We start from the raw sequence: 19,435 nt of genomic DNA, 5'->3' as shown, positions 1-19,435 counted from the left end.
TCCGCAACAATGAGAAGCCCGTGCACCACAAGGAAGAGTAGCCTCTGCTCGCCACAACTAGAGAAAAGCCTGTGTGCAGCAACAAAGACCCAATGCAGCCAAAAATAAATAAAATTAAATAAGTAAATGAAAATTAAAAAAAAAAAAAAAGACCAATGTTTTGGGCATTCCCAGAACATTAACTGTGTCTCTTGGCCACCAAACACCACTTAAAGAGTGGGGATGGGGTCTTGAGTACTAAGGAGCTAATTCAACTGTCTTCTGTTCTCGTTGGCCTCAAGCATCTGAAGTCACTCCTCCCCAACTCTCAGTAAGGCCTCTGGACACACGGGGCTAGTGTCCATTTTCCTTCCCACCATTACATAGCTCTGGTTTATAGAGAAGAGGACAGACAGACCAGCCTGCCCCGCTGACAAATGCTCATGATCCGCCTGCCATTCTTTAGGTCCAGGAGGTAGTCTGGTAGGCAATGGGAGGCCCACTATAAAAGTGCCACCTTCAGCAGAAGCCAAGCTACTCTGAAACCCCACCAGTGGAGAAGCATAGGGGTTCTTCTTCTTTCCACCCCTTTTCAAATGCCTAGAAAGCGTAAACACCTGGAAAGCATAAATGAATTCCTAATAAGCACAATTTAGACCTGGAGGGGAACTTAGAGATTTTAGAGTCTAACTTTCTCCTTTACTTTACATGGAGGGAAAGTGGGGCCCTCAGGTGGAGTGACATGCCCAAGGTAATGCAGAAAAAAAAAATCAGTGGCAGAACTGGGCTTGGAACCCAGCACATATGCAACTTTTACCCCTGTTGTATTGCCTGGCATGGAGAGGATATATTGATATATCAGAGCCCTAGTGAAAAAAGGGGGAGGAGAAGGGCTAAAAGGAGGAAACAGAGTAGAAATCAGAGGCTGCTACATGTACTTTAGATGTTTGTATCCAACTAGCCCTGGTTTTCTGACCTGCCTGCCCTATAACTTCTCTATCCTACTCAACTCTCTTCCGAACACTAGTGAAGTGGCCATGTACAGGTCAGGCTCACACAGAAAGTGATCATGGGCAGAGGCTCCACAGAAAGAGCTGGGTGGCCAGAGACCCAGGTTTGGGAACTTTAAATACATATTGTCCTGAGAATTTAACTGTTCATCTAAAAGCTTACAGCTTCTTAAAATACTTGTGCCTGTGACAGGGACCTGCATCAGGTTAGAGATGGCAGCTGAAGTATGCAGCAGGAGGAAGGGAGTGTGGTCGGAACCTAAACCCACCCAGCCCAGGTTCAGACTGTCGAGACACGACCCTGGACCGAGCTACATGGCTTGGTAGGTGGATAACCCTGGTTTTAAAAATGGATGGTTGCATACCTTAAAAGAGCGAAAGTGCACAATTTTTTAAATGCCTGTATCAGAACCTGTGGTTCACGTATATCTTGTCTTGTGTCACACCCCAGCTGCTGATCCAAGGTTAATTTCCCATGTAACAGGAAGCAGTTGCTAAGTTATATAGAACCCAAGGCCTCCCAAGGGAAGGATGTTACGTTGACTGTACTGTTGGCTACTATTAACCCGTTGCTAAGATGCCAAGCAACCAAAGGAAAATGATGGTGAAATGTCTGCCTTTTGGGGTAGAGAAGGACATGGAAACCTAGTTCTGGTTGTCACTGTGTCAATAACTAGCTGTGTGGCCTAGGTCAATCCCTCAGGTCAGCTCAGCAAAGATAACTGAACACCTGCTATGTGCCACAAAGAGCCTGAAATCTAGGGAAAGAGACTACAGGGGGAAAATAGAAGAAGAAGCAACTGCTACAACGTATGCTCTAAGAATGCAAGGGGAGGTATAAATAACATGATGTATGGATGTCATGAGACTAGTGAGGGGCAGGGGAAATCACTGAGCCTAAGGTTTCTCATCTGTAAAATGAAAGGTCTGGAAGGTTATTTCTAAGGACCGTTCCAGCTCTAAACATGTGTGATCTGACAGAAAGTAAAGATGAGGGACTCTCAAAGGAATCTGCCCTGAGGGCTTATTACCAGAGGCTTGAGGTTGGGCACAAGCATGTTGTATTCCTTCAAGGTCTTCTTCAGTGGGACTTGAGGTCTACAAAAGAATGAAAGAGCAAAGAAAGGAGGGTCACTGGAGGCAGACATATCATCAGAAGGTGGGGAGAGAATATCGTGATGGTCTTAAACCTTGAAAATCTTCACAAGGTTCCTACATCTTCTGTAGAAAAAGAACCAACCTTCATCACAGACATCAAGGACTTATTTGTACCGTGTGCTCTTCCTCAACAACAATCTCTGAGGTGGAATCGGGTGACTTTTCCCTTCATCATCCCCTCCTCACCACAACCTTCCAACAAAGACGTTTTGATCCCTGGGAGCTTTATCAGAAAAGCCAAAGAAGGTAGTAAAAACGGCCCAGACTGCAAAGCTACTCTATGGGGTGAGAAGTCAGAACACTGGTTCCTTTGAGGGGAGGCAGGGAGTGGGAGGAAACACAAGGAGGTCTTTTGGGGGATCAAGAGTGGTCTATTTCTTGATTTGGGTGCTGGGTACATGAGTGTGTTCAGCGTGTAAAAGTTCACGAGCTGTACACTGAAGATGTATGTAGTCTTCTCTGTTACACTTTTTATATACATCTACATGTTACATGTATGTACATATGTATGCTACATGTATATACATATGTATGTATATATACTTTATACATTTTTATTAAAGATTTTCTTAATGTCCCAGTCCACTGCAAAACCAAGAATGTTTAAAGGATTAATAATGGAAAATTGCTCTAATTGAGTTTTCAGAAGTGCCAACAAGTGGAAACTACGCTTTTTGATGCATCACTGAATTCTTCTTGTCAGTCAAATGTTGTGACTCACATGTACAATCCTCTCTTTCCTCTACCGTACCTTCCATATTGGTAAAAGAACCTCAAAAAGTGGCAGGTTAGGGGACAGGTGAGGTGAAAATAACGTAAGTAAATAAGAGAATCCAATAAGTTTCATCTTATAAATGAAAATACTCTGTACAAACAGCTTCTTGCAAAAGCTAGGCAGATCCCAGAGAAAGCCCTGTGTACTGGACAGCCTCACATTCACTGCTGACACTGTGCCTCTATTCCTGGCTCTCTCGCCACTAAACCTGGCCAGGCCAGGGCTAATTCCCTACCTCTGCGTTTGCCAGTTCTTCACACAGACGAGTAACAGCAGGCTGCCTTCTCTTCCCCTCAGGAAGGATGTGTGAATTGGGTAACATGAAGGAAAGTGTTTTGAAAAAAGAAGGACAAAGTGCTGTACAAATGCAGGAGCCACAATTTGGGGAGAAATTGCTTACGACCTTCATTATAAAAAATCTTATTTTTCACGTTTTTTTCAAAACACACAAAAGCACTGATAAATTGACATTCTATACTTTTATGTGTAAGTTATTTTTCTTAATAAAAATAATTTTAAAGGAACAAGGCAACAGAAAAGCTGAAGATGTACTTTATCCTGAACTGTACATTTTTACCTCTAAGGGCTTCCCTGGTGGTGCAGTGGTTGAGAATCCGCCTGCCAATGCAAGGGACACAGGTTCGAGCCCTGGTCCGGGAAGATCCCACATGCCGTGGAGCAACTAAGCTCGTGCACCACAACTACTGAGCCTGTGCTCTAGAGCCCGCAAGCCACAACTACTGAGCCCACGTGCCACAACTACTGAAGACTGTGCGCCTAGAGCCCGTGCTCCGCAACAAGAGAAGCCACCGCAATGAGAAGCCCGCGCACCGCAATGAAGAGTAGCCCCCGCTCACCTCAACTAGAGAAAGCCCGCACGCAGCAACGAAGACCCAATGCAGCCAAAAATAAAAAACAAACAAACAAATAAATAAATGTATTAAAATAAATTTTTTTACCTCAAGAGGCAAGTCTCCTTGAGCAGTTGAGGAGTAAAAATATTCATGGTCTGGAGTTAAAAATTCACCTGTTATGTCTTCAGAAGACTCTGGTGAACAAGTTGATTGCACGGACTGATCCTATTAATAAGGTAGGAAATCACTTTTAAGTTGGTGTTTCTTGTGAACAAATCCCTTTACAGCTGGAGGCAGTGCTAACGATGGAGCAGCAAACATCACTCTGTGGTCAGGGTGACGCTCTCTGAGACCTTCCTGCCTACTGGCACCTCTGGCCCTCCTTCCCCACAGCAAGCTGTGAACCCCCTGGAGCAAATGGGACAAATGACAGTCCTGAATCTCAACATCCTTACCTGCACAGTGAAAGTGGGGGGAGTCAATAGCAAAAAAAACAAACAACCCAATCCAAAAATGGGCAGAAGACTTAAATAGGCATTTCTCCAAAGAAGATATACAGACTGCCAACAAACACATGAAAGAATGCTCAACATCATTAATCATTAGAGAAATGCAAATCAAAACTACAATGAGATATCATCTCACACCAGTCAGAATGGCCATCATCAAGAAATCTAGAAACAATAAATGCTGGAGAGGGTGTGGAGAAAAGGGAACACTCTTGCACTGCTGGTGGGAATGTGAATTGGTACAGCCACTATGGAGAACAGTATGGAGGTTCCTTAAAAAACTAAAAATAGAACTACCATATGACCCAGCAATCCCACTACTAGGCATATACCCTGAGAAAACCATAATTCAAAAAGAGACATGTACCAAAATGTTCATTGCAGCTCTATTCACAATAGCCCGGAGCTGGAAACAACCTAAGTGTCCATCATCGGATGAATGGATAAAGAAGATGTGGCACATATATACAATGGAATATTACTCAGCCATAAAAAGAAACGAAACTGAGCTATTTGTAATGAGGTGGATAGACCTAGAGTCTGTCATACAGAGTGAAGTAAGTCAGAAAGAGAAAGACAAATACCGTATGCTAACACATATATATGGAATTAAAAAAAAAAAAATGTCATGAAGAACCTAGGGGTAAAACGGGAATAAAGACACAGACCTACTTGAGAATGGACTTGAGGATATGGGGAAGGGGAAGGGTAAGCTGTGACAAAGGGAAAGAGAGGCATGGACATATATACACTACTAAACGTAAGGTAGATAGATAGTGGGAAGCAGCCGCAGAGCACAGGGAGATCAGCTCGGTGCTTTGTGACCGCCTGGAGGGGTGGGATGGGGACGGTGGGAGGGAGGGAGATGCATGAGGGAAGGGATGTGGGAACAGATGTATATGTATGACTGATTCACTTTGTTATAAAGCAGAAACTAATAAAAAAAATAAAATTAAATTAAAAAAAAAAAAAAAGAAAGTGGGGGGAGGCTGGGTGATGTTTTTGCTCTAAAATTCACAGGAAGAAAAAAGTCCCTAGACGACTCAAGGTGGGGACTGAATTTAAACACCCCGATCCTCAAGAGCCTAGATACAGTCCACGTGTTGGCGTTGTCCTCCAGGCTGAGGCTGCTCAGAACTGGGACTCCCTCAGGTATTCCCGTTTAAAGGCAAGTGAAGAAGCATGACTTTGGGGCTTCCCTGGTGGTGCAGTGGTTAAGAATCCGCCTGCCGATGCAGGGGACACAGATTCGAGCCCTGGTCCGGGAAGATCCCACATGCCACGGAGCAGCTAAGCCCGTGCGCCACAACTACTGAGCCTGTGCTCTAGAGTCCGCAAGCCACAACTACTGAAGCCCACATGCCTAGAGCCTGTGCTCCTCAACAAGAGAAGTCACCGCACTGAGAAGCCCCCACTCTCGCCACAACTAGAGAAAGCCTGCGTGCAGCAACAAAGACCCAGCACAGCCAAAAATAAATACGTTAATTAATCAATTAATTAAGAAAAAAAAAGAGTTGGTCTTGTCTAGCCAACTTGATAGAAAGCTCAAGGGTCAGAGCTGAATATAACACTTGTCTGTGTTTTCCCCAAGCTCCAATATACACAATGCTTTGAGTTGAACTAACTCAAAAAGTATCAGGCAGGGAGGAAAGACTTCTTCTTTCATGTCAGAGACATGAGGGCACAGCTCCAACAAAAAAGAACTACTATAGATATTATTTCAATGTCATAATACATAACAACTCAGTTCTAGCAGGTCTTTGGGTTCAAGTTGGCTCTCCAGGCAGCATGACTTACGTTGTAAGACTTCTCAACAACCACAGGTGCATCAGAATTTTCTTCAAAGACTTCACTATGCTCTGGCTGCTCATTTTTTCTGGGGGGCAGGTGCCTGATACCTAATAATCATAACACAATCATTGTCATTTGGTGATTTTCAAATGGCATGGACAGGGCAAAGGGTGGCGTGAGAGAAGAGATGTAGGCATATTCTGCCAAGGGTGGCTATGTTTCATATGTCAAATCAAAGTGGAGACTAGGCTAGTTTGGCCCCAGCACGTGGCCCTGGATCAGCCACCCTTTTGCTTACCCATTCAAGAGCGATGCTTGACAAGGAGCAGATTTTAAATACCAAAAAAATCCAAACCAATAGATTTTCTACCTAAGATAAATAATAATTTTAGATGTACCTTCCTTTGATTTGCAAACAACTGTGAAACGATATCCCATGCCCTGATTGCAAGCAAATTACCAGGTAGAAATACACACTCTTCCGTTTTCACCTACAAATCTCTAAAAGTGATGACAGTAAATGTCATTTGTCTCTAAGTTCCTCAGGCATAGACTCTCTGAGAGCCAGTAGAATTTTTCTGGCTTAAAATGCAACGCAAAGAAGTGGGCAGTAGGGAGTGGCCTTCCACCAATGCCCTCAGGTAAAAGGTTCGATTCTTTGTGAGGTTAGACCCAGATCCAGGGTCAGTGCATGGAGATTATTTTACTTCCTTTGGACAAAGGAATCTGCTCCGGTAATAGAAAAACTCACGCACCTCTGGACTTCTTTACCTGTCTGAAGGACAGTGGGATTAGAAGGGTATGCTGCTTTTCCCTGGAATTCAGGATTCCCAGACAGGTAGGAAAGGAGAGAAGACCAAAGGAAACATTCTAGGAGGTTTACTTATGTTTGAGAGCGGACAACTTGCTAGAACTCACTCACCCTGACTCGTCCCACTGAACGTACCGCTGAAGCTTCGAGGCCCTGGCTGTCTGCCACGCTGGTCACCGTCGTGGTCACTGCTGTCTGCTTTGCCACACTTGCTGTTCCCTCCTGGCTCATCATTTTTCTTGGGATGCTCTACAGCTTGCCCCCGATCCACGTGCACAGGGACCCTAACGGGGGGCTGCAGCAGGGGATGAGGCCTGTTTTCAGCCTCGTTTTCTAAAGTCGCACCACTCTGAGGATGCCAAGGAGGTCCTGCCAGCTGCCCAGTAGCTGCTTTCTCTGCCATTTCTTTCACCTCCGCTGGATGTAAGAGAAAGCAGCATTTAAAAGATCACTGTGAACGCTGGAAACAAAAGCTTTAGATTCTTAAAGAGTTATGTCAAATTTTATAGCTCATATGGTCCCAAGGATTGCTTTTTTGGAATTGCATCATCCTTAGCTTGGCCTGAAGAAGAGGAGAGGAGAGAATTGATGATAGAGTAAGGGAAAGGCAGGATTTCAGTTAGTTACAGTGCTTTTTGCTGAATTAGAGTAAAAAGTAACAGGAAACTTGTAGATGGACCTTCTTGCTGTGAAGATTTTATAAGAAAATGACATCTGAAGCCCCTAGTCTGTAGAGACTAACGGAAGGAATTCTATTTGAGTTTGTCTAGCCTTTCTAGACCACACTGAGCTCATATTTTGGGAGGACATATGTATGTGTTCATGTGTGTTTTCACTCCAATTTTCTATACTTTTGCAATGTCACTTAGCATTAGTATCAAAAAACATAGATGCTGTATCCTTTTAAGCTTACAAGATTAAACTGATACAAAAGGATAATGCCCACAAAATATGTGAAAGTGACACTGCAAGCTCTCTACCTTAATACTGTTATATATTAAACATCTATATTGTGTATTTTTACATGTGTTATATAACATACACACATATATATATATATATATGTATACACATGTAGAATAGAAGTATTTCCTATATAGTATAGAAATGAATAAAGCACTTCTCTTCTGCAGTTTGTAATCAGAAAGGTCTTGCTTTTAAAATGGAATGATCTAAAAAGAAAAGAATATGGGAGAACAATGCAATACAGTCTGTGTACTTACAGATAACAACAAGGTTAGAAAGATACTTTAAATTTCATTTTGCTCAACAGAATCCATGACTTTATACTCACTTTTCCATTTTAAGTGTATCTCTCCAGCATCTTCATTATTTCTTGACTTTGTGTTATAGATTTTAGAAGACACAGATTCCATACTGATCCTGAATTGCACAGATTTGGGGGAAGAGGGCGAGTGGACACAGACACATCAGTTTGCTCAAGTTCCTGGCACAACCCCAAGCCCATCAGCCCACCCGGAGGACTGTCGCCTATTCTCTGAGCCGTTCCTGAGATTGCACCGACTCCTACCCACCACCAAGAGGCACTAGACTACCCAACATTCAGCCCACAAGGCTCTACCTGGAAGAGCCTCGGCCAGGGCTGGATGACGTGAGTGGTCCCTGTGGGCGGCCTGGCACGGTGAGGAGTGCACCACTGAGCTGTGTCGTTCTGGTTCGGGCACTGGACTCTCTAGGCCTTCCCTGGCTAAGAAATAACAGGAGTGGGTTAGAAGATCTCGAGGTAGAAGACCCACAACTGAAACACAGCTGCACTAGACAGAATCCTGGTCCTTGGGCTGTAGCAGAGCCCTGCCACAATGCCACAGAACATAGGTGAAGGTTCAGTAGCTGTTCCTGCCCTTTGATCAGAATCCTCTGGTAATATGCACATCTGCATATCAGTGATAACACAAAAGCTAACATTGGTAAAGATGGTCTTGAGGCACCAGGGGCTCTGAAGAACATTCAGAGATCTTCAGCCTAGTTTCACCGAGTTCGAGACCATGTCCTGCCACTGGCTAGCTGTCTGACTTTGGCAAACTTCAATCTCTCTGGGCCAAGGTTTCCTCATCTGTAAAACAAGGGAGTTTCTTTTTCCTCTAAATATTCCATGACTATATACATGTTATCACCTATTAAACTAACTCTTTGAAAATGTGTGATCTATGGCACAGATGTGAATTCCCTTTTATCCAGAATACCCCACTCTCCCACTGGATCAGAGTGCAGAGACTGTTGAATTGGAAAGGTCACATCTAATCAGTTTCTTTGAAGAGCAGTTTGCCAATAGCTATCAAGAATCTTTAAAATGTTCAAACCCTCTGAGCTAGTAACTCTGCTTCTGGGACTCTATCAAGGACATAACCCAAAATGCAAAAAAAAATTTACTGACAAGTCACTGTAGCCCTATTCATAACAGGAAAACAAACAAGAAAAAAGAATAAAACAACCTAAAATTCAACAATGTGGGAAATTCAACAATTTCAAAGTAAGTTTACAGGATGTTTTTAATAACAAGGGATAACCATGTTCTAATAGAAAGCAAAAACTGAGGATACAAAATCGCCTACATGTATATAATTACAATTTTTTTAAGCATACAAAAAGACTAGGTGGATTGGTAGCAAAGTGTTAAACTTTTCTTTAGTCAGTTTTTTGTTCTCCTGGGGGAAGAGGGTGGAGCTGGGCAGGCGAAGCCACAACTACAGCTTTTGCTTTGTCATCCAGTGGCTATACTATCACCCTATCTGCCTCTGTCAGTGATGTGACTGCTAAACTCTGATGCCAGTTAGGTGGTTCTTCAGTTAATTTCCTTTGTAAAGGTAAAATACACTAATCTAAAATGTCTGGGCATTTTCCTTGATTCTCCCTTAATGTACATATTTAACCAAAATGAATGTAACAGCAAATTTGTCATTAGTTTTAGCCAACACTGGGGGTAGGAACAAAATTTTCTTTCCAGGAGGACTGACTTCAAGCTGTGGATTAATGTTGCCATTTAACCACAGAAAAGGAAAACTAAATTGATATAATACTCTATCTTGAAAAACATTTATTGCTCCATTAATAATTCCTCCTATGCAGGGACTTCCCTGGTGGTCCGGTGGGTAAGACTCCGTGCTTCCAATGCAGGGGGCCTGGGTTCGATCCCTGATCGGGAACTAGATCCCGCATGCATGCCACAGCTAAGAGTCCACATGCCACAACCAAGAGTTCTCATGCCGCAACTAAGTATCCACATTATGCAACTAAGAGTCCGCATGCCGCAACTAAGACCCAGTGCAGCCAAAATAAATAAATAAATAAATAAATAAATAAATAAATAATTTAAAAAATAATAATAATTCCTCTTATGCAAAATAAAATTTGTTTTACCTAAGTTCTTAAAAACCCAGCGTACGCATACACTCTCCTTCTAGTGATTTGTGCCGACACCAATTCATTTTGTTGATCTGGCTAAAAATCAGAGGCCGCAAGGTAACGGTGATACTGTTCAACCCCCTCCTGTCCCCCAGAGTCAGTGACGCTTATTTTGAACAACACTGGTTTTCACATAGTTTGGTTTCTGTAGCACTGGTGCATGGAATTCTTGGCAATTCTTTTTATAAGAAAAACAATCTGGGGATTTCCCTGGTGGTCCAGTGGTTAAGAATCTGTGCTTCCAATGCAGGGGGTGCAAGTTCAGTACCTGGTTGGGGCACTAAGATCCCACATGCTCTGCGGTGCGACCAAAAAAAAAAAAAAAAAAAAACCCCACAATCTGGGCAGTTTCAGAAAGGCAGGATGTTTTGCTTTTGACAACTGATGAGTTCTGTCTGGCTAACCTGCCAGCCACTTGATGTCCCCTGCAAGTCTCCATTATACCACTATTCTCACTTATGCAATGGAGAGAACTTGCCAAGATCTGTTTCTGGGTTACTATGCCTCATCTCTCACAATCTCTTTGTCACTAGACATATGAAGATCATTAAGTGGCCTCAGGGTCACATGGGAGTCTAAAGACATGGTGACACGAAGAACAATACAATGTGAACCCACCTGCTGGTATTTTGGTTCCTGTTTCTTTCCAAACTGTCCTTGGCTCCGTGAGTGGGCTGAAACTGTTCACCTCTGCTCTGTTTTCCAGGACCACAAGGAGGTGGCAGCTTAAACATCAGGAGACACGTTTCAGTGCTTGGATGAAGGAATCCCTCTTCCCCTCACTCTCACATTCTCTCTCTCTCTATATATATATATATACATTTTTTTTTTTTTTTTGGCTGTGTTGGGTCTTTGTTGCTGTGCGCGGGCTTTCTCTGGTTGCCGTGAGCAGGGGCTACTCTTCGTTGCAGTGGCTTCTCTTGTTGTGGAACATGGGTTCTAGGCGTGTGGGCTTCAGTAGTTGTGGCACGCACGGGCTTAGCTGCTCCGCGGCATGTTGGATCTTCCCGGACCAGGGCTCGAATCCGTGTCCCCTGCATTGGCAGGCAGATTCTTAACCACTGAGCCACCAGGGAAGTCCCTTCACATTCTATTTTTAAAGGTATTCTCGCTAAGTGGGTAGAACTAACCAGATCTCTCAAGACAATTTCATTTTGCATGTTTCACATCTAGTAACGTATCTCTTAGCTGGAGGCCTCTACATGGAAATGTTGGCCCCCAAGACTCCAGGCTGAACAGGGCACAAGTGGAGAAGGAGCAGACAAAATAGACATCAAAAATCCCCAAACTTGGACTTCCCTGGTGGCTCAGTGGTTAATAAGAATCTGCCTGCCAATGCAGGGGACACGGGTTCGAGTCCTGGTCCAGAAGGATCCCACATGCCACGGAGCCCGTGCGCCACAACTGCCAAGCCTGCGCTCTGGAGCCCACGTGCCACAACCACTGAGCCCGAACGCCACAAATACTGAAGCCCGTGCGCCTGGAGCCCGTGCTCTGCAACAAGACACCGCAATTAGAAGCCTACACACCGCAGCGAAGAGCAGCCCCCGCTCGCCACAACTAGAGAAAGCCCGCGCGCAGCAACGAAGACCCAACGCAGCCAAAAATAAAAATACATACATACATACATAAATTTATTTTTTTTTAAATCCCCAAACTTTCCCCTATATTAAGGCAGCAGGTTTTGTGGCAGGAGCCCCAGGCTCTGGGTTCTAGTCTGATCTTTGCTCAGACTAACCTAAAAGAGCCTTATGTTTCATTTCAGTTTCCTCATCCATAAAACAGGTACAATAATATCTACCTAAATTCACCAGGGGGATGCTATGAAAATAAAACACAACAACAGAAAAAGGCCACAATACTTCGGAAATAGTAGAAGCAAAATAAATGCAAGCCTATGCCCTTGATCCAAAAGAAAGACTCTGCGATCTGCTTACTCCAGTTTTAACAAACTTAGTTAATTATATTTCCTAACCTATTAAGGCAACAAATGTGAGATTTGGGGATGGCAGCAAGATGCCTAAAGGTGAGAAGATGCATAAAAATGATCATAATCTCTCTGGAATATGACCTCCAGAGGCTCTCCTGTGGCGGCAGCATTGTATCACGGAACACCACAATAACAGATGTTCAGAAAAGTGTCACGGTCACCAAGGAAAGGCCAGGATGTATTTAGAATACATCCAAAGTAGGTATTTAGAATGGAAGGGAAGTTTGTAATGTTTTCATTCAGTATGATTAAAAATTTGAGAATGGAGAAATTAAAAGAATGAATTTCACTTGTCTGAAAAAATCATTTCGGTGAAAATGCCTTACTCCTTGATTATGCTAGAAAACCAGGGTACACTTTTTAAAGAACAATTGAAATATGGTATAACTGTTTTCCACATGGTCTCATGTACTAGTAGGTGGCTTCCAACAACGGCTGTCCTCAATTCCTTCCCTCCCTGCCATTTGGGAGCTGGAATCTACTTCCCTCCCCTTGAATCTGTGCTGGCTTCATGACTCTGACCAACGGAAAAGCAGCAGAAGTGACACTGTCCTAGTTTTTAAGAGGCCTGGCCGCTTCAGTTTTCACTTGGGAAGGCAGCTGCCATGCTGCAGAGAAGCTTGGGTGAATGAAAAGCCAAGCGCGGAGAGAGGCCACCTGGGGGAGCCTAAGGCACCAGACAGGTAAGTGAAGCCTTCTTGGGCCTTCTTGCCCAGCCCAGCCTCCAGCTGAATGCAGTCGAGGGGGTGACCCCAGCCGATGCCACATGGAGTGGAAGAATCACTCAGTTAAGCCCTGTCGTATTCCTGACCCACAGAATTATGAGAAATAATAAAACATTGTGATTTTAAATCACTAAGTTTGGGCTTTTGTTGTTGTTGTCGGACAGCAATAGGTAACCAAGACACAGTATATGATAAAAGTTATTTCTAATGGTTTTCTAGCAAACTCTAACTTCCAGTAGAAACAGAAAAATTAAGAATCTAAGTAAATTCTTTGTGCCTCCTCTTTACATAAAAACAAATGCCAAGGCTTTTCCAAATGTTCTAAGTGAGGACTGAAGCCTCACTGAAATTCAGCAAGGAACAGTGAAACAGCCCTAGACTGGGAGTCAGAAACCTGCCCCTGAGCAGCTGTGGGCCTTGGCAGTAGCGCAGCAAGGCATGGGGGTTAAGTGGGAGTCGTCTGCCCTGTGCAGGCCTAAGCGGGCGCACTGCAGGTGGAGGATTTTAAAACAATAATAAAACTCACCAAAAGCCTGCTTTTTATTACCATGTGCCAGCAACTCTAAACAATTTTAGTGATAAGATCTTCCTTCCAATGGTGCTGACCTCTCGTACTCCACCCCGCTCTCAGCCATACCAGTGGATCTTGGAAAGTTTAAGTCTCTGAGCTTGAGCGTCACACTCTGTAAAAGGATGGGCTCGATCCACCTCTAAAATTCTGATTCAAGAGGCAGCCAGCTCTGCGTGTGTGAACTTGTTCAAATTCATTCGTTTAGTCCTTCCCTCAATGACTGTTTATCAAGTACCTTCTACGTGCTAGGCCCCCTTCTAGGTGTGGGGACACAGCATGAGTAAGACCTGCCCTTAAGAAGCTCATGGAGGAACCACTTGAAGAGAAACCCATGGTTTCTCACATCCTCTGAGGCATCTTCTTTGACTATCGAGTCCCTCTGTTCCCCACTGGTGTCTGAGATACTCACAGTAGAGCTTGTGGTTCATTCATCATAATATCCCAGGGTCTGATAAATAGCCTCTTGCTCTATAAATGTTTGTTGAATGAGCGAATGAATGAATGAAAAAGCAATTTAGAATGGGGATTAATACCTGCCCAAGATACCATATTTGGTGAGCTGAACTATATAAAAGTGTCAATACTTGATTTTTTTAACCTATAAAACAATTTCACATGGTTCAAACTTCTCTGAATTTACAGAGAAAGGCATGGGCTGTGTGCTGGGTTTGGAACAGGAGGTGAAGAGTTATCTATCTTGGAATTCCAACCTAGAGGCCTTACTTCCCAAAGCCAAGAGGACCCCGCTGTGCGTTGGCTGTGCAGACGTCCGTCCCTGCTTGCAGGTTAGGGGCAACGCGGAACCCGGCTCCAGAGCCTGCTGATGCTGCCGGCCTCCCACTTCTCAGCCTTACCTGCTGGCCCTTCTCCGACGGATCCCTAGTGCTTTCTTCAGGGACTTGGGGGAAAGGGGTGAAAGGTGTCCAGCCACAGCTGCTTCTTTTCTTGGACCTTCTGCCAAAATGTCCTCCTTGGAAGTCTCTCGTTGCTCTTGGAGACTTGGCTAGGGTCGGGCAGTTGCCCTCAGTGTCCGGCTGCAGGTCTCCTGGCAGCTGCACGGCAGGAGGCACATAGCTTGAAGCTGGGGGACCCACGGTTGAGTGTGAGTCACAGCGGCTTGCAGACCCTCTTGAGGAAGCCCACAGGAACCAGCCCTCCTGCGCCTGCTGTCTCATCTCAAGCTGATCTATTTTCTGTTGAATATTCCTCAGCATGTTGGCATTCTGGTGCAGAAAGGTCTGTGAAATCTTTAGATTCAGCACACACTTACTGATGTACTGCTCGGTCAGGGACCTGTTGCTCACGGTGCCCTTGGCTCCTCTGGATGGCTCAGGCAGGCTGGGTGAGCTACGTGAACTATTCTGCCAGCCCCAGTCCTCAAAGGAGAGCTCCGTGTCAGCTTCTGAAGAGCTGTTGTCCTCGTGGCAAAACCAGCACAACGCCTCTCTCTCCATCTCTTCCGACTCTTCTTCCAGGGACTTCAGCTCTTCTACCTGGTTTTGTCTGGCCCCCTCAAGAGATGAACCAGCTCCTGGGGGCTCTTCCTCTTTGTCATCGCCCATGTCCAGGCAGCCTGAGTAGATTTCGTTGACTTCGAAGCTGCAGAGGCTTGCCTGAGAAGCAGCATCTTCGTTCTGTGTCTCCTGGGCCTCCAGACTTGGGTCTGGGACCGGAGGCTCTGGTGTTGCTTTCTCGGTGGGAGTGGAGTGACGCCTTCGTGAATGAAGCTGACCACCTGCTGAAAAGAGTAGCAACATGCAGCTGATTAAAGTGACTGCAGCAGCTCAGCAGCCTTGGCTTGTTGTTCAAGCAGCATGAGAACACAGAAAAAAGCTTTTTATCTTCCCACTCGCTTTCCAGTTAGGAAGACTACCAGATACACACACAGAGGGTGAGAGGGTATTTCTAACTAGTTTGACGTGGGTTGAGATAGAAAATTTGGGGGACTTCCCTGGTGGCCAAGTGGTTAAGACTGGGTGCTCCCAATGCAGGGGGCCCGGGTTCGATCCCTGGTCAGGGAACTAGATCCCACATGCATGCTGCAACTAAGGAGTCCACCTGCCACAACTAAGGAGCCCACCTGTTGCATCTAAGACCCAGTGCAACCAAATAAATAAATAAATATATATATATATATATGTATGTATATATATATATATATATATATTTATGTAAGACAAAAAAAAAGAAAATTTGGGAAGGATCAAACCCAGGAGGAAATGTTCTAAGCTTAAGTTATAGTATGTTCAAAACACGCATAACTTCAGGACAAGCAAATGACAGGCCCCTGGATCTTAGGACTAAATTCATACTTTACACAAAAGGTGTCTGAATATTCATGTCAGTTCAAGTTGTGCTCTTTGTGAGCATCTGATCAAATAAGCTGAGACAATGCCCAAGAAGCCACTGCACTGAGAGAGATAATACCTCAAAAAATAACTCCAGGACTGACTACCCACCACCCCTGGTTGATGGTGTAGAGCTTGCAGAGAACGGGTCGAAGGAGCCAAGGTAGTAAGAGCTTGGAGGGCCATTCTGGAGGCTTCCAGTCTTGTCCAAAGAGTCAGAGAAGAGTCCCTTGGCCAGAATCCAAAGGTCTATGCTCCAGCTGCGTAATAAACCTGGAATTGTGAGCAAGCCACAACCTCTCTGAACCTTAGTTTTCGCATCTGGAATATGAGGGCATCAAGCCAGGTGATTGCAAGGTCCTTTCCAGCTCAGAGCTCTAAGATTTCCAAGTATACTAAAAAGCAGTAAGGCTTTAGAAAAAAAGGTTGGAAGGAAACACCAAAATGTTAACAAATTATTTCTGACGAATTGAAATGTTAAGTAATCTTTTTTTTTTTTTTTTGCGATACGCGGGCCTCTCACTGATGTGGCCTCTCCCGTTGCGGAGCACAGGCTCCGGATGCACAGGCTCAGCGGCCATGGCTCACGGGCCCAGCCGCTCCGTGGCATGTGGGATCTTCCCGGACCGGGGCACGAACCCGTGTCCCCTGCATCGGCAGGCGGACTCTCAACCACTGCGCCACCAGGGAAGCCCCTAGTAATCTTCTTTGTATTGTTTAGAATTTTCTATAATGAGCAGGTAATAGTTTTAAATTTTAAAAATCACCATTTTTGTGAAACAATTAAATACATTCCTAAATCATACTAGAAAGAAACAGATTGTTGCTGCACAGTTCTGGATCCAATCAAGGTGTATATGGAGCCCAAAAAGTTTAACTTAATAATTTTAAGGATCTTGATTTTTCCCTAAGGCATCCATCTTTCCCAGTATAAGTTATGAGTATAGTTTGGAGGAGTTGATTAGTTGCAGCTCTCAGAACACATTCATGTCAAAACCTGTGGGTTAAGGCCATACCTGTTTCCTTCAGCTCTTTTATTTGCAATGGATGTTCTGAAGTCACTCCTAAACAGACACTGACATCAGGATGGAGTTCATATCTCTGCACCCTGGGACTCACAGTTGGCTGAGTTCTCTGGGCTCCAATAAAATCCTGTAACAAGGGGAGTACCGGCAAGGACATGTCTGCAATCATCTGAATGTCACTGGTGTTTTAGAAACATATCTAGGTGTCAAATAAACCCCATTACCCCTGTTGGGTAGACTGACTATAGTCCTGATAAATGAATTAACTGTTAATTACCAATATTTAAAAAGTAATAACAGGGACTTCCCTGGTGGCACAGTGATTAAGAATCTGCCTGCCAATGCAGGGGACACGGGTTCAATCCCCGGTCTGGCAAGATCCCACATGCCGCGGAGCAACTAAGCCCGTGCACCACAACTACTGAGCCGGCGCTCTAGAGCCCGCGAGTCACAACTACTGAGCCTGTGTGCCACAACTACTGAAGCCCGTGCCCCTAGAGCCCGTGCTCCCCAACAAGAGAAGCCACCGCAGTGAGAAGCCCGCTCACCGCAATGAACAGTAGCCCCCACTCGCCACAACTAGAGAAAGCCCGCGTGCAGCAACAAAGACCCAATGCATCCAAAAATACAAAAAAAATAACAAAATAAATTTTTAAGGAAAGTAATAACAGTAGCTGTCATTCATTGAATCGCACTGTGTGCCTACAGGGTGTCCCTTTTACGTACTGACTCTCCACAGCCTCCCTCCACAATTCCCTGCTGCCCTCACCAAGTTAGGCAGTTAGAATTTTCTTGGGAACACAGAAAGGGTGTAATGAAATGAGGATTTCCAAAATATCCTACAACTTGGTCTCTAGCTTCTTCTTGGTCTCTAACTCCCTATCCCCTGAGATAGGTAAGCAGAAATAAACTCCCAACAACTTCACAGCTTACCTTTAAGTCATTTTTCAGGATATACTGGATATCTTGAAGGTTCATAGTTCGGTCCTTCTGGTTGACCTGGATGCCTGACTTAACGATGTCATAGTAAGGTTTCGGAAGCCTGACATCAGCTTCTAAATAATTTCCCAAGACTATGGTTTCTTTAATAACTGAGCCATCTAAGTCATCCCAGGGTATGCTGTCTGTTAAGAAAAAAGCCATAGGAAGGAGAGACATTAAGAAATCACATGAAATTGTCTAACCTTTGTCAAGTCACTCAACCTCCTTAAAATTAATTTCTCTCTGTAGAAAATCTACCGGAAGCCCAATAACAAAGGAGAAACCACTTGACCCAAATAACAGGGAAATCCCTGCCACAGAGACAGGAAAAAATCGTGTCAGCCTCATGTAGGTATGGACTCTCTGCTGGCAGACCTGGGGACCACAAGGGAATGTTTTCTGGTGTCAAGTAGGCTTGTCCAAGACATTCACGTCATGGAAGGTGTGGTTTTTGCCTCTGAGACTGTAAACACTGCTAAATGGGGGCTGATTCTCACCCCCTTAGTGAATGTGGTATGTATGCCTTCACCTTAGAGTCCTATATGTTTGGAAGGGTTACTATGTCTTTTAAGTGACACTGCTTATACATACGCTGGGTCCTGGGTGTGTTTGATTTCACAGTTTACTTCTCAGAGGCCAGTCCTTTCCCCTCGTTTATAAGTTCTTAACATAGAGAACAGACTTGCAGTTGCCAAGAGGGATGGGGGAAGGGAGTTTGGAGTTGGTAGATGCAAACTATTACATTTAGAATGGATAGACAGCAAGGTCCTAATGTACAGCACAGGGAACTATATTCAATATTGAACTATATTCAATATGGTTTTTCAATATGAGAAACCATAATGGAAAAGAATACAAAAAAAGAATGTGTATATGTGTATAACTGAGTCACTTTGCTGTACAGCAGAGAATGACACAACATTGTAAATCAACTATACTTCAATTAAAAAAAAGTTCTTAAGGGGCATTTCACAGAGACCCCTAAGCATTGACAGCAATATTCAGTTTAAAAACACTCCTTGGATTAAATGCATTACCACTGACAGGCTAATAGATGGGCTTTGCTGAGTCTTAAAGAACAGGTTAAAAGAGAAAGATTTCTGGGAGATCATCTTATACCTTCCATAAACCCAAAGAGGTTTCCTTAAAGAAGTTTTTTTTGCCTGTGTCCTGCATTTTCATAAAACTAAGTAACTCTTGGGGGAAAAAAAAATCCAACCTAAGAATAGGAACTTTGGTCTTGGTCACCGTCAATGAGCTCTTTGATCTACCTGTTAAAATCTCCTGTATGATCACAGAAAAGCTGTAGATGTCTGACTTCACTGTGGCTGCCTTCTGTAAGATCACCTCCGGGGCGGCCCAATTGTACAGCTGGGTGGGGAGGGATACTCCAGTCAGGTCCTTGTGTACACCTCCATCCCGGCTACGGAAGGAAACACAAGGTAGGGCTCATGTCTTAAAGGATCACTGTGATCACCACGCTGC

At 44.3% G+C, this 19,435-nt stretch overlaps 1 protein-coding gene across 1 annotated transcript in view; it reads right to left on the bottom strand.

The window, feature by feature from the left end:
• The window catches only part of TEX14 (testis expressed 14, intercellular bridge forming factor), a gene marked incomplete at its 5' end in the record, with an annotated part of 76,528 nt that overhangs the window by 21,779 nt on the left and 35,314 nt on the right, over positions 1-19,435 (bottom strand). Inside the window, 11 exons of the mRNA XM_079726314.1 lie at positions 2,021-2,087; positions 3,882-4,001; positions 6,083-6,183; positions 7,023-7,304; positions 8,182-8,270; positions 8,470-8,595; positions 10,929-11,035; positions 14,451-15,334; positions 16,961-17,096; positions 17,903-18,093; positions 19,222-19,373. Coding sequence (XP_079582440.1) covers positions 2,021-2,087; positions 3,882-4,001; positions 6,083-6,183; positions 7,023-7,304; positions 8,182-8,270; positions 8,470-8,595; positions 10,929-11,035; positions 14,451-15,334; positions 16,961-17,096; positions 17,903-18,093; positions 19,222-19,373 — 2,255 coding nt within the window. The remainder of the gene's footprint in view (positions 1-2,020; positions 2,088-3,881; positions 4,002-6,082; positions 6,184-7,022; positions 7,305-8,181; positions 8,271-8,469; positions 8,596-10,928; positions 11,036-14,450; positions 15,335-16,960; positions 17,097-17,902; positions 18,094-19,221; positions 19,374-19,435) is intronic.

The sequence above is a fragment of the Hyperoodon ampullatus genome (genome assembly GCF_949752795.1).
Source record: "Hyperoodon ampullatus genome assembly, chromosome: 19".
Taxonomy (NCBI): Eukaryota; Metazoa; Chordata; class Mammalia; order Artiodactyla; family Ziphiidae; genus Hyperoodon; species Hyperoodon ampullatus.
This window is presented reverse-complemented; position numbering and strand designations above follow the sequence as displayed.